Raw genomic sequence first — 13,575 nt, 5'->3', positions numbered from 1 at the left:
GGGCATGTTTCTTTTAAAATATCATGCAAATGTCAAAGTTTTTTGATATTTCATTAATTTAATTTTTATTCTTCACAATTTTAAAATTAAAAGCCTTCAAATATAGTTAATCTCCATTACTTTTTTGCTTTAATTTTAAATTTTATTTTGATTAAGTTAAATATAGTTAGATTGTGGCATATAATCTCATCAGTTGTACAAATTGAGCCATAAATCATTAAATGAGCTGGAAAACACTGCCAGCCCCCACGTCAAATATTAATCTCACAATTTATCAATAATTAATGCTGATCATACAAATTCTAATATTTTTTGTTGTGAGCATCTCTATTGGGAGATTTCTTTTTTAGTAAAATAGTTCTGCGTAGAGTATTGAATAACACACTGGTACTTCACAATTGTGCTTAAGTTCTCATTTACGTTAAACCCTGATATTGCATTCATATTTGTAGGGATAATGATGGTTCACTGTCAAAGTTTATGCCACTTCTAGCCCATTGTCTTTATTTTTGCCTTTGTCATGTGAGTAAGTAGGCATGAAGTGAAGATCAACACGATGAGAGAGTCTGTCATTCATTTGCACAAATTTAGTCGCAATGCTTACCTACGATGCAACTGTCATTGATTTGAGAGTAGCAGCTCTTGATTTTTCTTCTCTCCTCTCCAGCTTTGAGGACTTGGGCCATTTGGTGCAGTTAATCCAAAACAAGCTGAAGGGATAAGAGAATTTGTATTTGACTGCTGCTATGTGCCTTAGGTTGGGAATGTGAGTCCTTAACACTCAAGAAGCCCAGTTTTTTTTTCCATGGGGATTATAATATAATTTACTCTAGTCCTTTTTCCATCCTTCACGTGCTTGTTAGAGTTTGATGTGAAACATTTTAGAATTGATTCTGCAGTGCTTTGTCAATTATTTTCCCCAAACTTTACTATTTTGTTTTCTAGGTGAAGCCATACAATATCTACATCACAGTTGCTTATCCTCCTGACACAGACACACCTGGGTTTCAACAAGAGAATAAAGTCAAGGTAATGAGATTTATTTTTTAAAGAAACTGTCATTTTGTTTTATGATGCCAATTTGAGGTACAGTTCTGTTTGCATTTCCTTTGCCTCAATCTAGTAATTCCTGTACTATATTTTCCTTTTTCATTATTTGAGAGAAAAAGTAAGATGTAAGTTATTGAAAATGTAAATAAAGGTTTTAAGTCATTTTTCCATAGTTCAATACTGAGGAAAGTGAAAACCCTTCACCGAACTTGTAAGATTGTCTAATGCTAAAAAAGCTGAAAATGTGTTGCTGGAAAAGCGCAGCAGGTCAGGCAGCATCCAGGGAACAGGAGAATCGACGTTTCGGGCATAAGCCCTTCTTCAGGAATGAGGAAAGTTTGTCCAGCAGGCTAAGATGAAAGGTAGGGAGGAGGGACTTGGAGGAGGGGCGTCGGAAATGTGATAGGTGGAAAGAGGTCAAGGTGAGGGTGATAGGTCAGACTGGGGTGGGGGCGGAGAGGTCAGGAAGAAGATTGCAGGTTAGGAAGGCGGTGCTGAATTCGATGGATTTGACTGAGACAAGGTGGGGGGAGGGCGAATGAGGAAACTGGTGAAATCCGAGTTCCTCCCTTGTGGTTGGAGGGTTCCTAGGCGGAAGATGAGGCGCTCTTCCTCCAACCGTCGTGTTGTTGTGGTCTGGCAATGGAGGAGTCCAAAGACCTGCATATCCTTGGTGGAGTGGGAGGGGGAGTTGAAATGTTGAGCCACAGGGTGGTTGGGTTGGTTGGTCCGGGTGTCCCAGAGGTGTTCTCTGAAACACTCCGCAAGTAGGCAGCCTGTCTCCCCAATATAGAGGAGGCCACATCGGGTGCAGAGGATGCAATAGATGATGTGTGTGGCGGTGCAGGTGAATCTGTGGCGGATATGGAAGTTTCCTTTGGGGCCTTGTGGGGAGGTGTGGGCGCAAGTCTTGCACCTCCTGCGGTTGCAGGGGAAGGTGCCGGGAGTGGAGGTTGGGTTGGTGGGGGGTGTGGATCTGACGAGGGAGTCACGGAGGGAGTGGTCTTTACGGAATGCTGATAGGGGAGGGGAGGGAAATATATCATTGGTGGGGTCCGTTTGGAGGTGGCGGAAATGATGGCGGATGATGCGCTGTACATGGAGATTGGGGTGGTAGGTGAGGACCAGTGGGGTTCTGTCCTGGTGGCGGTTGGAGGGGCGGGGCTCAAGGGCGGAGGAGCGGGAAGTGGAAGAGATGCGGTGGAGGGCATCGTCGACCACGTCGGGGGGGAAATTGCGGTCCTTGAAGAAGGAGGCCATCTGGGTTTTACGTTTTTGGAACTGGTCCTCCTGGGAGCAGATGCGGCGGAGATGAAGGAATTGGGAGAATGAGATGGCATTTTTACAGGGGGCAGGGTGGGAGGAGGTGTTGTCCAGGTAGCTGTGGGAGTCGGTCGGTTTGTAGTAGATGTCCGTGTTGACGCCTGAGATAGAAATAGAAAGGTCGAGGAAGGGGAGGGAGGAATCTGAGACTGTCCAGGTGAATTTGAGGTCGGGGTGGTGCATCTACTACAAACCGACCGACCGACTCCCACAGCTACCTGGACTACACCTCCTCCCACCCTGCCCCCTGTAAAACCGCCATCCCATTCTCCCAATTCCTTCGTCTCCGCCGGATCTGCTCCCAGGAGGACCAGTTCCAAAAACATACAACCCAGATGGCCTCCTTCTTCAAGGCCCGCAATTTCCCCCCCCCCCGACGTGGTCGACGATGCCCTCCACCGCATCTCTTCCACTTCCCGCTCCTCCTCCCTTGAGCCCCGCCCCTCCAACCGCCACCAGGACAGAACCCCACTGGTCCTCACCTACCACCCCACCAATCTCCATTTACAGCGCATCATCCGCCGTTATTTCCGCCACCTCCAAACGGACCCCACCACCAAGGATATATTTCCCTCCCCTCCCCTATCAGCATTCCGTAAAGACCACTCCCTCCGTGACTCCCTCGTCAGATCCACACCCCCCACCAACCCAACCTCCACTCCCGGCACCTTCCCCTGCAACCGCAGGAGGTGCAAGACTTGCGCCCACACCTCCCCCCTCACCTCCCTCCAAGGCCCCAAAGGAAACTTCCATATCCGCCACAGATTCACCTGTACCTCCACACATATCATCTATTGCATCCTCTGCACCCGATGTGGCCTCCTCTATATTGGGGAGACAGGCCGCCTACTTGCGGAGCGTTTCAGAGAACACCTCTGGGACACCCGGACCAACCAACCCAACCACCCTGTGGCTCAACACTTCAACTCCCCCTCCCACTCCACCAAGGATATGCAGGTCTTTGGACTCCTCCATCGCCAGACCACAACAACACGACGGTTGGAGGAAGAGCGCCTCATCTTCCACCTAGGAACCCTCCAACCACAAGGGATGAACTCTGATTTCACCAGTTTCCTCATTTCCCCTCCCCCCACCTTGTCTCAGTCAAATCCATCGAATTCAGCACCGCCTTCCTAACCTGCAATCATCTTCCTGACCTCTCCGCCCCCACCCCAGTCTGACCTATCACCCTCACCTTGACCTCTTTCCACCTATCACATTTCCGACACCCCTCCCCCAAGTCCCTCCTCCCTACCTTTTATCTTAGCCTGCTGGACAAACTTTCCTCATTCCTGAAGAAGGGCTTATGCCCGAAACGTCGATTCTCCTGTTCCCTGGATGCTGCCTGACCTGCTGCGCTTTTCCAGCAACACATTTTCAGCTCTGATCTCCCGCATCTGCAGACCTCACTTTTTCCCTAATGCTAAAAAAGCTATTGCTTATTTTACAGATTTACAGTTGCTGATGGGCCATACATAATATAAGCCCTTTTTTGAGGGCATGCCAAGACTTCTGTAAATCTTCACCCCTACAAGCACAAGCATTAAATTCATATTCATGTATTTTATACTAACGATGAGCTGTTTGCTGTAAATTTCATTGCGTAGAATTCAGCAGAGCCTGTCTCAGACACCTACAGCAAGAGTGAACTATTCAGCTCATTGGTCTCAGTCCACCTTTGAACATGATCCTCTCTTTCAACATCATTCTCTTGCTATCCACCACTTTGACAGCTTTAGTTTGGAGAAGTCTATCAATTTCTTAATTAATTGCTGACTTGGCCACAGCATCCTGCTGAGGCTGCTTTTAGTTTATTCTTCTGTGGAATGTGGGCGTCGCTCGCTGGCAAACATTTCTTGCCCAACCATAGTTTCCCATGAGGAGGTGGTGGTGAGCTGTCGTCATGAACTTCGGCAATCCATCGACAATGTCACGAGGCAAGATATCCCACGGTTTTAACTCAGCGACAGTGAAGGAATGACTATATATTTCCAGGTTAGGACAGTGAGTAGTTTGGAGGGTAACTTAAAGGTGGTGGTGCCACATATCTGCCGCCCTTCTCCTTCTAGATGGAAGTGATCCTGGGTTTTGAAGTTGCTGTTTGAGGGTTTTTTTTAAATTTCTGCAGTGTTACACACTGCTGCTACTGAACATTGGTGGTAGAAAGAGTGGATGCTTGTGGATGTGATGTCAATCAAGCCGATGCTCTGTCCTGGCTGATGTCCAGTTTCTTGAGTGGTGTTGGAGCTGCACTCATCCAAGCAAGCGGAGCATTCCATCACAGTCCTGACATGTAGGTGGCAGTCAGGAGATGAGTTACTCACCACAGTATTCCTAGCCTTTGATCTGCTCTTGTCAGCCACTGTGTTTTTGTGGTGAGACCAGTTGAGTTTCTGGTTCATAATAACCTTCAGGATGCTGATAGTAGTGATAACACCATTGAATGTGGAGGGCTGATGGTTAGATTGTCTCTTATTGGTGGTCGTCATAGCCTGGCATTTATGTTGTGCAAGTGTTATTTCCCACATGTTAGCGCAAGCCTGGATATTGTCCAGATCTTGTTACATTTGAACATGGACTGCTTTAGTATCTGAGGAGTTGCAAATATTGCTGAACATTGTGCAATAATTGTTGAATATCCCAACTTCTGACATTATCATAGAGGAAGGTCATTGATAAAGAGCTGAAGATGGTTGGACCTAGGACACTACCCTGAGGAACTCCTGCAGAAATGTTCTGAAGCTGAGATGACTGATCTACAACAACCATGTCCATCTTCCTACACGTGAGGTATGACTCCAACCATCAGGGAATTTGCCCCAGAGACCCATTGATTGCAGTTTTGTTAGAGCTCCTTGATGGCATGCTCAGTCAAATGCAGCCTTAATGTCAAGGGTTGTCACCCTCTCCTCTCCTGAGGAACACTTCTTGTCAGTTTGTGTTTTTGAATCAAGGCAGTAATGAGGTCAGGAGCTGAGTGGCTGTGGCAGAACCCAAACTGGGCTTCAGTGAGCAGGTTATTGCTGAACAGGTGCTGTGTGAAAGCAGTGTTGATGACACTTTCCATCACTTTACTGATGATTGCTAATAGTCTGATGGGGTGGTATCTAGCTGGCTTGGATTTGTCTTGCTTTTTATCTACATGATATACCTGAGCAATTTTCCATGTTGGGTAGATGCCAGTGTTGTGACTGTATTGGAGCATTTTGGCGAGGGGAGTGGCAAGTTCTGTAGCACCAGTCTTCATTACTATCAGCAGAATGTTGTCAGGACCCGTAGCCTTTGTGTTATCCAGTGTCTCCATCTGTTTGTTTGATACCACGTGGAATGAATCGAGTTTGCTGAAAATTGATATCTGTACTGCTGGGGATCACTGGATGAGGCCGAGACAGAGCATCCACTCGATATTTCTGGCTGAATGTTGCTGTTAAAACTTCAGCCTTCTCTCTTATACTGTTGTGCTGGGTTGTTGCATCTTTGGGGATATTTGTGGAGTCTCCTCTTCCAGTGAGTTGCTTAATCATGCACCATCATGACTGGATATGGCAGGTTAGATCTAATTCGTTGTTTGTGGGATCGCTTTGCTCTATTACTTATTGCTTATCAGGCAAGTAGTCCTGTTTGGCCTCACCAGATTAACTCTCCACCCCCTCATTTTCAGGTGTGTCTGGTGCTGCTCCTGGCATATCCTCCTGCACAGTCCATTGAACCAGAATGGGAACATGCCAGGCCATGAGTTTACAGATTGTGCTGAGTACAATTCTGCTGTTGATGGCCCACAGCGCCTCATAGATGCCCAGTCTTGAATTGCTAAATCTATTCAAAGTCTATCCCATTTAGCAGTGTGATAGTGCCACACAACACAATGATAGAGGTTATTCTCAGGCAGGACTTAATCTCCACAAGGACTACGCAGCGGTCACTCTTACCGATACTGTTATGGACCGATGCATCTGTAGCTGGCAGATTGGTAAGGATGAGGTCAACTATGTTTTTCCCTGTTTGGTTCCCTCACCACCTGCTGCAGACCTAGTCTAGCAATTATGTCCTTTAGGACCTGATCCGCTCGATCAGTAGTGCTGTTACTGAGCTACTCTTGGTGGTAGACATTGAAATCTCCCACCCAGAGTACATTTTGTGACCTTGCCATCTTCTGGGTTTCCTTCAAATGTTGGTCAACATGGAGGAGTACTAATTGAGGGAAAAGAGTACATTGTAATTAGCAGGAGATTTCCTTGTCCATGTTTAACCTGAAGCCATGTGATTTCATGGGGGCTGGAGTCAGTGTTGAGCTTTCCCTGGGGAAATCCCTCCTGACTGTGTACTTCTGTGCTGTCACTTGTGCCGGGTCTGTCCTGCAGGTGGGACAAGATATATATTCAGGGATGGTGGTGTCTGGAGTATTGTAAGGCATGGTTCCATGTGTATGACTACATCGGGCTATTGCTTGACTAGTTTTTGAGACAGCTCTTCCGAGTTTGGTACTAGGCCCCAGATGTTAATAAGGAAGACTTTGCAGGATCAACAGGACCATTTCTGCCATTGTCTTTTCCAGTGCTTAGTTCGACTCTGTGATCCATCCAGTTTCATTTCTTTGAGGCTTTGTAGTGATTGGTACAACTGAATGTCTTCCTAGGCCATTTCAGAGGGCAATTGAGTCAACCATATTTCTGTGCATCTGGAGTCCCATGTAGGCCAGGTGAGGATGGCAGATTTCCTTCTCTGAAGGACATGAGTAAACCAGATGGGCTTTTCTGGAAATGAATCAGTAAATTCTTAATTCTTGTTTTTTTTTTGTGGCATTCAAATTCCACCATCTGCTATGGCGGCATTCAAACCCAGGTCCCCAGAACATTAGCTGAGTTTCTGAATTAATAGTCTCGGGATAATATCACAAGGCCATCACCCCTAAATAGTTTCACAGATTCACCACCTTCTGAGAGAGAAAAGTTCACTGCGTTGTAGTCTGAAATGGCCTGGCACCTATCTGAGACTTTGACTTTCTGGTTGGGGGTGTAAAGAAAAACTTTCCTTGACCAGGGAACATAACACATGTCCAGTCTGTCCAACCCGATCGGAATTTTGTTTGAGAGATCCCCTTCATTTGTCCAAACTCCAGTGAATATGTGCACAGTTGACCCAATCTCTTCCCATTTGATAATCTTCCATCCCAGGAATTAGTCTGGTGAGTCTTCACTGATGCTCTCTATAGTAAATACATCTTTGTTTGGAAAACTAAGGAAACTAAAATTGTGCACAATACATCAGGTGAGGTCTCACCTAAGGCCCTGTCCAGCTGCAGTCAAACATTCTTATCCCAGTCCTCATAACCTCTTGCATGAAGATCCGCATACAGTTTGTCTTCCTAGCTGCTTACTGCACCTGGTATGCTTGCTTTAACAACCAATGTACAAGGACGCCCAGGTCCTTTTGAACATATTTCCCAAACTAATACCATTTAAATAATGTATATCCACTTCTGTAGAAGTACTGCCAGACTTCACGTTTATTCATACTATGCTGCATCTGCCATACACTTGCCAATTCCATCTAAGTTCCCATAACGCATCTTTACATCCTCTTCACTCTCAATTTCACCTAGTTTTGTCATCAGCAAACTTGACAATATTACATTTGAAACAGCTGGATGCACTGATCCCTGCCCTATCCCACTTGTCACTGCCTTCTACTCTGAAAATGACCCATTTACTGTTATTTTCTGTCTGCTACTTAATTCTTAATCCATGCTAGATATTACCACTATTCCATGTACTTTAATTTTGCACGGTAACCTTTTATGTGGTACTTTATTAAAACAACTTCTTGAAAATCCAAATACACTTATTCTCCCTCCTCTATTCTTCTGATTCTGTTCTCAAAAAACAGTACATTTGTTAAATGCTTAATTTAAGCCTATTATCTAATTTAATCATTCACAGAATTTTGGCAAAGTCGGCTAGGTGAGCACTAATTGCCCCTTCTCAAGTATCAAGGTGGTGATGTATTGCCAGCTATGGCATAGAGAAATGTTAATTCCTTAATCATTGTTTTGCTCTCATTTGCTTCAAAATTGACACATGAATTGAGATGTTCTTTTTGTAGCCTTTAGAGACCAAATTGATTTCTGAAACATCAGGACTATGCCAGCCAGACCAAGTGGCAAAAATCATTGTGAAAGATGCTGTGGTAAGTGTCAAAAGAAAGCTTGAAAAATTTATGCATGTTGTAAATTTTATTCACAGATTCTGCACATGCTATTTGAAAAGTTTTTTGTCTTCAGGAGAACTGTGAAGTAGCCAAGTCTCCTGCTGCCAAGATTCTAGATCTAGACAGGGCTGTCTTCAGAGCACTGAGACTGTGTATTCACCATAAACAGGGCTAATCTGTTGATGCCTAAAATGACAATCAATGGGAATTGTTCAAAAAGCAATGTGACAATCTCCAGGCAATGCTTCTCAAACCTTTTCTTGGCATGACCCCATTTTAATGCCTACCATTGAGAGAAACTGGCTGAAAACTCAAGTAGAATCTAGATTAGAGTGGTGCTGGAAAAGCACTGCAGGTCAGGCAGCATCCGAGGAGCAGGAAAATCAACGTTTCAGGCAAAAGACCTTCATCAGTAATGAGGCTGGGAGTCTTAGAGGTGGAGAGATAAATGAGAGGGGCTGGAGCTCAGGTTTTGGGGAGTCAGGAGGTGAACTACATGCTTGTCTCTGACCTGCTCTTTCTGATGAAGGGCATTTTGCCCAAAACGTCAATTTCCCTGCTCGTCGGATGCTGCCTGACCTGCTGTGCTTTTCCAGCACCACTCTAATGTAGACTCTGGTTTCTAGCATCTGCAGTCCTCACTTTTGCCAAGTTGAAAACTTAAGTACAAGTGGTGATGAGTGAGGGTGGGGAGACTTCAGCTGTCGTGGTGAGAATGAAAGGAGTTAAGCTCAGCGTTCCCTTCTGCCAATCCCAACCTCTCCTCCTCTCCCCTGTCTACACCACACACCTCAAAATCATGGCATGGTTGATGAAAAGATAGGCAGAAAACAAAACTAATGCATTTTGTGTAGGCTTTTCTCAACAACACAAATCGGGCCACAGTGAGCTGTCAGTTAGGTCGTGCCCACCAGGAGGCAAAATAGCCACACGAAAGGAGCGTTGCAGCTGTCAGCAATCAGTCTGAGCTCCATGACAGCCATTGTTGTCTTGAAGTTTCAACTCCCAAGATCTGATTTTGGGGCCCTACTATGGTTAAAGGGAGGACTGGAGATCAGAGTCTCGTGTGTGGTGCTGGAAAAGCACAGCAAGTCAGGCAACATCCGAGAAGCAGGAGAATCAATGTTTCGGGCATAAGCCCAACCCCTACTCGGCTTGTAACCCAGTGTTTGGGAAGCCCTTTGCCTGAGATCAAAAGTAGAATAATGGAAGACTGGTGAGAGACAACATAGCTGTATTTTAAAAAATCTTGGTGGATTGGTAAAATGCAAAGATTGCAAAGGGAGACAAAATATAACATTAACTCACAGAAGAGAGTATTTCAAGCAATAGTAAAGTCAACACACAGCAATTGTCATTTATATTAGAGTCTTGGCCAGAGCAATGTAAACCCCTGAAGTTGATGTTGATATTGTCACTGAAAATGAGGATAGTGAGCAGAAAATACTGTCAGTATTTATGTCAGAAAAGGTGATGGCATGTTGGACATCTTTTGATCTCTCAGGGCCGCTTGACTATAATTTTGTGAAGTTGTCTCAATTTGAGAATGGCTCTTTACAGTTAAGTTTTGCATGCTCCTATTTGAGAAACACTGAAACTTGGGAATTATAAACCAGTAACATGTTTTGGAAATTACTTGAGTCTATAGTTAAAGATATTATATTTGAACACCTTGTTAGCTTTCAGCTAATTAATAAAATCTAGCATCGGTAAATGAAAGGTGATATGGAATTTTTGAAGGGTCATAATGAAGTAGTGGATAAGGGAATGCCAGTAAATATCAAATGCCTATTGGAAATTAATAAGTAATAAAGTTCCTCACATTGTGTGCACTGTTGTTGAAACTCCTGTGTTGAAGAATTCCCTCATTAAAAAATTGGCTGCGTAATACGGGCAGAATAGGATAATAGACAGGAACTCGATTGGCGGAAGAGAATGAATGGTTTCCTGCAGGAAACCAATGTTGGGACTACATGTGTTCACAGTATTTATTAACTTGTATCTATGGCTTTCTGTCCCATCATCTAAGTTTTCTAACAGCTTAGATCTGTAATGATGTAAGCAGTGTGATGGAGAGGTAAAATTATGAAGAGATATTGATAAGCTTTGAGTGAATATTTAGCATTGTGGCAAATAGATTTCAATGTAAGCAATTGTAGTAATTCATTTTGAACCTAAAAATGATAGAACAGGATACTTTTTCTAAATGGTGAAAAGCTTGAATTCAAAAAAGGCAGAGGATCTGAACATTATTTTCAGAATAATTCATAACATTTTAACAATCAAAATGCCAATGGAATGCTGGTCTTTGTATCTCGAAGACTAGAATATATGGGTGTAGATATTATACAATGACTATGTAAAACTGTGGTTAAACATCATGGTACTGGCTGCAGTTCTGGAACTAAAGCTTAGGAAGGGTATACTGGCTTTGGAGAGATTGCTTTGTGTACATTTACCAGAATAATACTTGATTTCCAACAATTCAAATATAAAGACATTTTATGCATCTTGTGTTGCATTCTCTAGAATTTAGAAAGTTGAGGCATCGATATTTTATTAAATGTTTAAGGACTAATAGGGAAGGTAGCGTCAAACTATCTAATTGACTGAGACTAGGACTTAGGACATAGCCAAAACACATTTCAGGAGTGAAATTCGAAAATACTTCTACGTGCAAAGTGCAACGGAGATTTGGGACTCTTCTGCAATCACCATATTGCTTGACTTTTCAAAAGTGAAATAGTTCAGATGCTGGAAACCTGAAACCAACAAAATACTGGAGAAATTTAGGTCTGGCTGCATCTGTGAAGAGAGAGACAATGTTAATGTTTTGAGTCCAGTTTGACTTCAAAACTCTGGAGTCCTACTTGCCACATTCCAAAATGAATTCAGTAAATTATTCATTGAGTCATAGAGATGTACAGCATGGAAACAGAACCTTTTTGGTCCAATTCGTCCATGCCGACAGGGTATCCTAACCTAAACTAGTTGCATTTGCCAGCACTTTGCCCATATCCCTCTAAACCCTTCCTGTTCATATACCCATCCAGGTGCCTTTTTAAATGCTATAATTGTATCAGCCTCCTCCACTTCCTTTAGCAGCTCCTTCCAAATGCACAGCATCCTCTTGCTGAAAAGGTTTCCCGTTAGGTCCCTTTTTATATCTTTCCCCTCTGACCATAAACCTATGTCCCCCCCCCCTCCCCGGCCAAGGAAAACATTGTCTATTTACACTATCCAAGCCCTCCTGATTTTATAAACCTCTATAAGGTCACCCTTCAGCCTCTCATGCTCCAGGGAAAGTAGCCCCACCCCATTCAGCATTTCCTTATAATTCAAACTCTCCTCCCCGGCAACATCCTGGTAAATCTTTTCTGAACCCTTCCAAGTTTCACAACCTTCTTCCAATAAAGAGGAGACCAGAATTGCATGCACTACTCCAAAAGTGGTCTAACCAATGTCCTGTACAGCCACAACATGACCTCCCAACTCCTGTACTCTATACTCTGACCAATAAAGGAAAGCATACCAAACGCTGCCTTCACTATTCTATCTGCCTGTGACTCTACTTTCAAGAAGCGATGAACCTACTCTCCAAGGTTTCTTTTTGTTCAGCAACACTCCCATGGATCTTACCATTAAGTATAAGTCCTGCTCTGATTTGTTTTTCCAAAATGCAGCACCTTGCATTTACCTAAATTTAAACTCCATCTGCCACTACCTCAGCCCATTGGCCCATCTGATCAAGATCCCATTGTACTCTGAGGTAACCTTCGCTGTCCATTGCACCTCCAATTTTGGTGTTGGCTGCCAACTTACTATCTATACCTCCTATGTTTACATCCAAATCATTTATATAAATGACAAAAAGTAGTGGACCCAGCACCAATCCTTATGGTACTCCATTGGTCACAGGCCTACAGTCTGAAAAGCAACCCTCCAACACCACCCTCCGCCTTGAAGCCAGTTCTGTATCCAAATGGTTAGCTGTCCCTGTATTCCATGAGATCTAACCTTGCTAACCAGACTCCCATGAGGAACCTTGTCGAACATCTCACTGACGTCCATATAGATCATGTCTACTGCTCTGGCTTCCTAAATCCTCCTTTTTACTTCTACTAAAAACTCCATCAAGTTTGTGAAACATGATTTTCCATGTACAATGCCATGTTGACTATCCCTAATCAGTCCTTGTCTTTCCAAATACATATAAGTCCTGTCCCTCTGGATTCCTTCCAACAACTTTCCCACCACTGATGTCAGGCTCACCGGACTATAGTTCCTTGGCTTTTCCTTGCCACTTTTTGTAAACAGTGGCTCCACATTAGCCAAGCTCCAGTATTCAGGCACCTCACCTGTGACGATCGATGATACAAATATCTCAGCAAATATCTCTGTAATATGGCATTTTTCATGATGTCACCATTTATTTCCCTACATTCTGTATCTTCCATGTCCTTCTCCTTAGAAGCAATTCACTTCAATAACTAGATATTGTATAAACAGTATTTATTAATATACTTTATGAATGGAAACCTTATCCAATCCAATACTGTGGTTGTGTTTTAAGGCACTTTGATATGGTGGAATTTGCCACTTTAGTCATAAAAACGATTGTGGGAGAGGAACTACAAACCTCCTGGAGCTAACGACAAATAAATGGTATTTCTGGTCTTGCTCAAATCCTAAGAACCAAAACATTCTTGTGCAGAGTTGAGTGACTTGGTATGTGATGAATCTGTGAGAACATGAGTAAATTTATTACCAAATTAAATTGCTTTTGCTAAATAGGAAATGATTAGAATGGTGCTGGGAAAGCCCAGCAGTTCAGGCAGCATCCGAGGAGCAGTAAAATCGACATTTTGGGCAAAAACCCTTCATCAGGCATATTCCTGATGAAGGGCTTTTGCCCGAAACGTTGATTTTCCTGCTCCTTGGTTGCTGCCTGAACTGCTGTGCTTCTCCAGCACCATTCTAATCTAGACTCTGGTT

The 13,575-nt window shown here is 43.7% G+C and overlaps 1 protein-coding gene across 2 annotated transcripts in view; it reads left to right on the top strand.

Moving 5' to 3' along the window:
* The window catches only part of kdsr (3-ketodihydrosphingosine reductase), a 49,451-nt gene that overhangs the window by 21,280 nt on the left and 14,596 nt on the right, over positions 1-13,575 (top strand). For both annotated transcript variants that reach the window (XM_043689609.2, XM_043689610.2), the window contains exons 7-8: positions 946-1,029; positions 8,476-8,559. In XM_043689609.2, coding sequence (XP_043545544.1) covers positions 946-1,029; positions 8,476-8,559 — 168 coding nt within the window. The remainder of the gene's footprint in view (positions 1-945; positions 1,030-8,475; positions 8,560-13,575) is intronic.

The sequence above is a fragment of the Chiloscyllium plagiosum genome, unplaced genomic scaffold, assembly GCF_037043375.1.
Source record: "Chiloscyllium plagiosum isolate Xiang-an unplaced genomic scaffold, Cpla_swu_hap1 HiC_scaffold_5, whole genome shotgun sequence".
NCBI classification, from domain to species: Eukaryota; Metazoa; Chordata; class Chondrichthyes; order Orectolobiformes; family Hemiscylliidae; genus Chiloscyllium; species Chiloscyllium plagiosum.
Note: the sequence above shows the minus strand (reverse complement) of the source record. Positions and strands in the feature narration are given on the sequence as shown.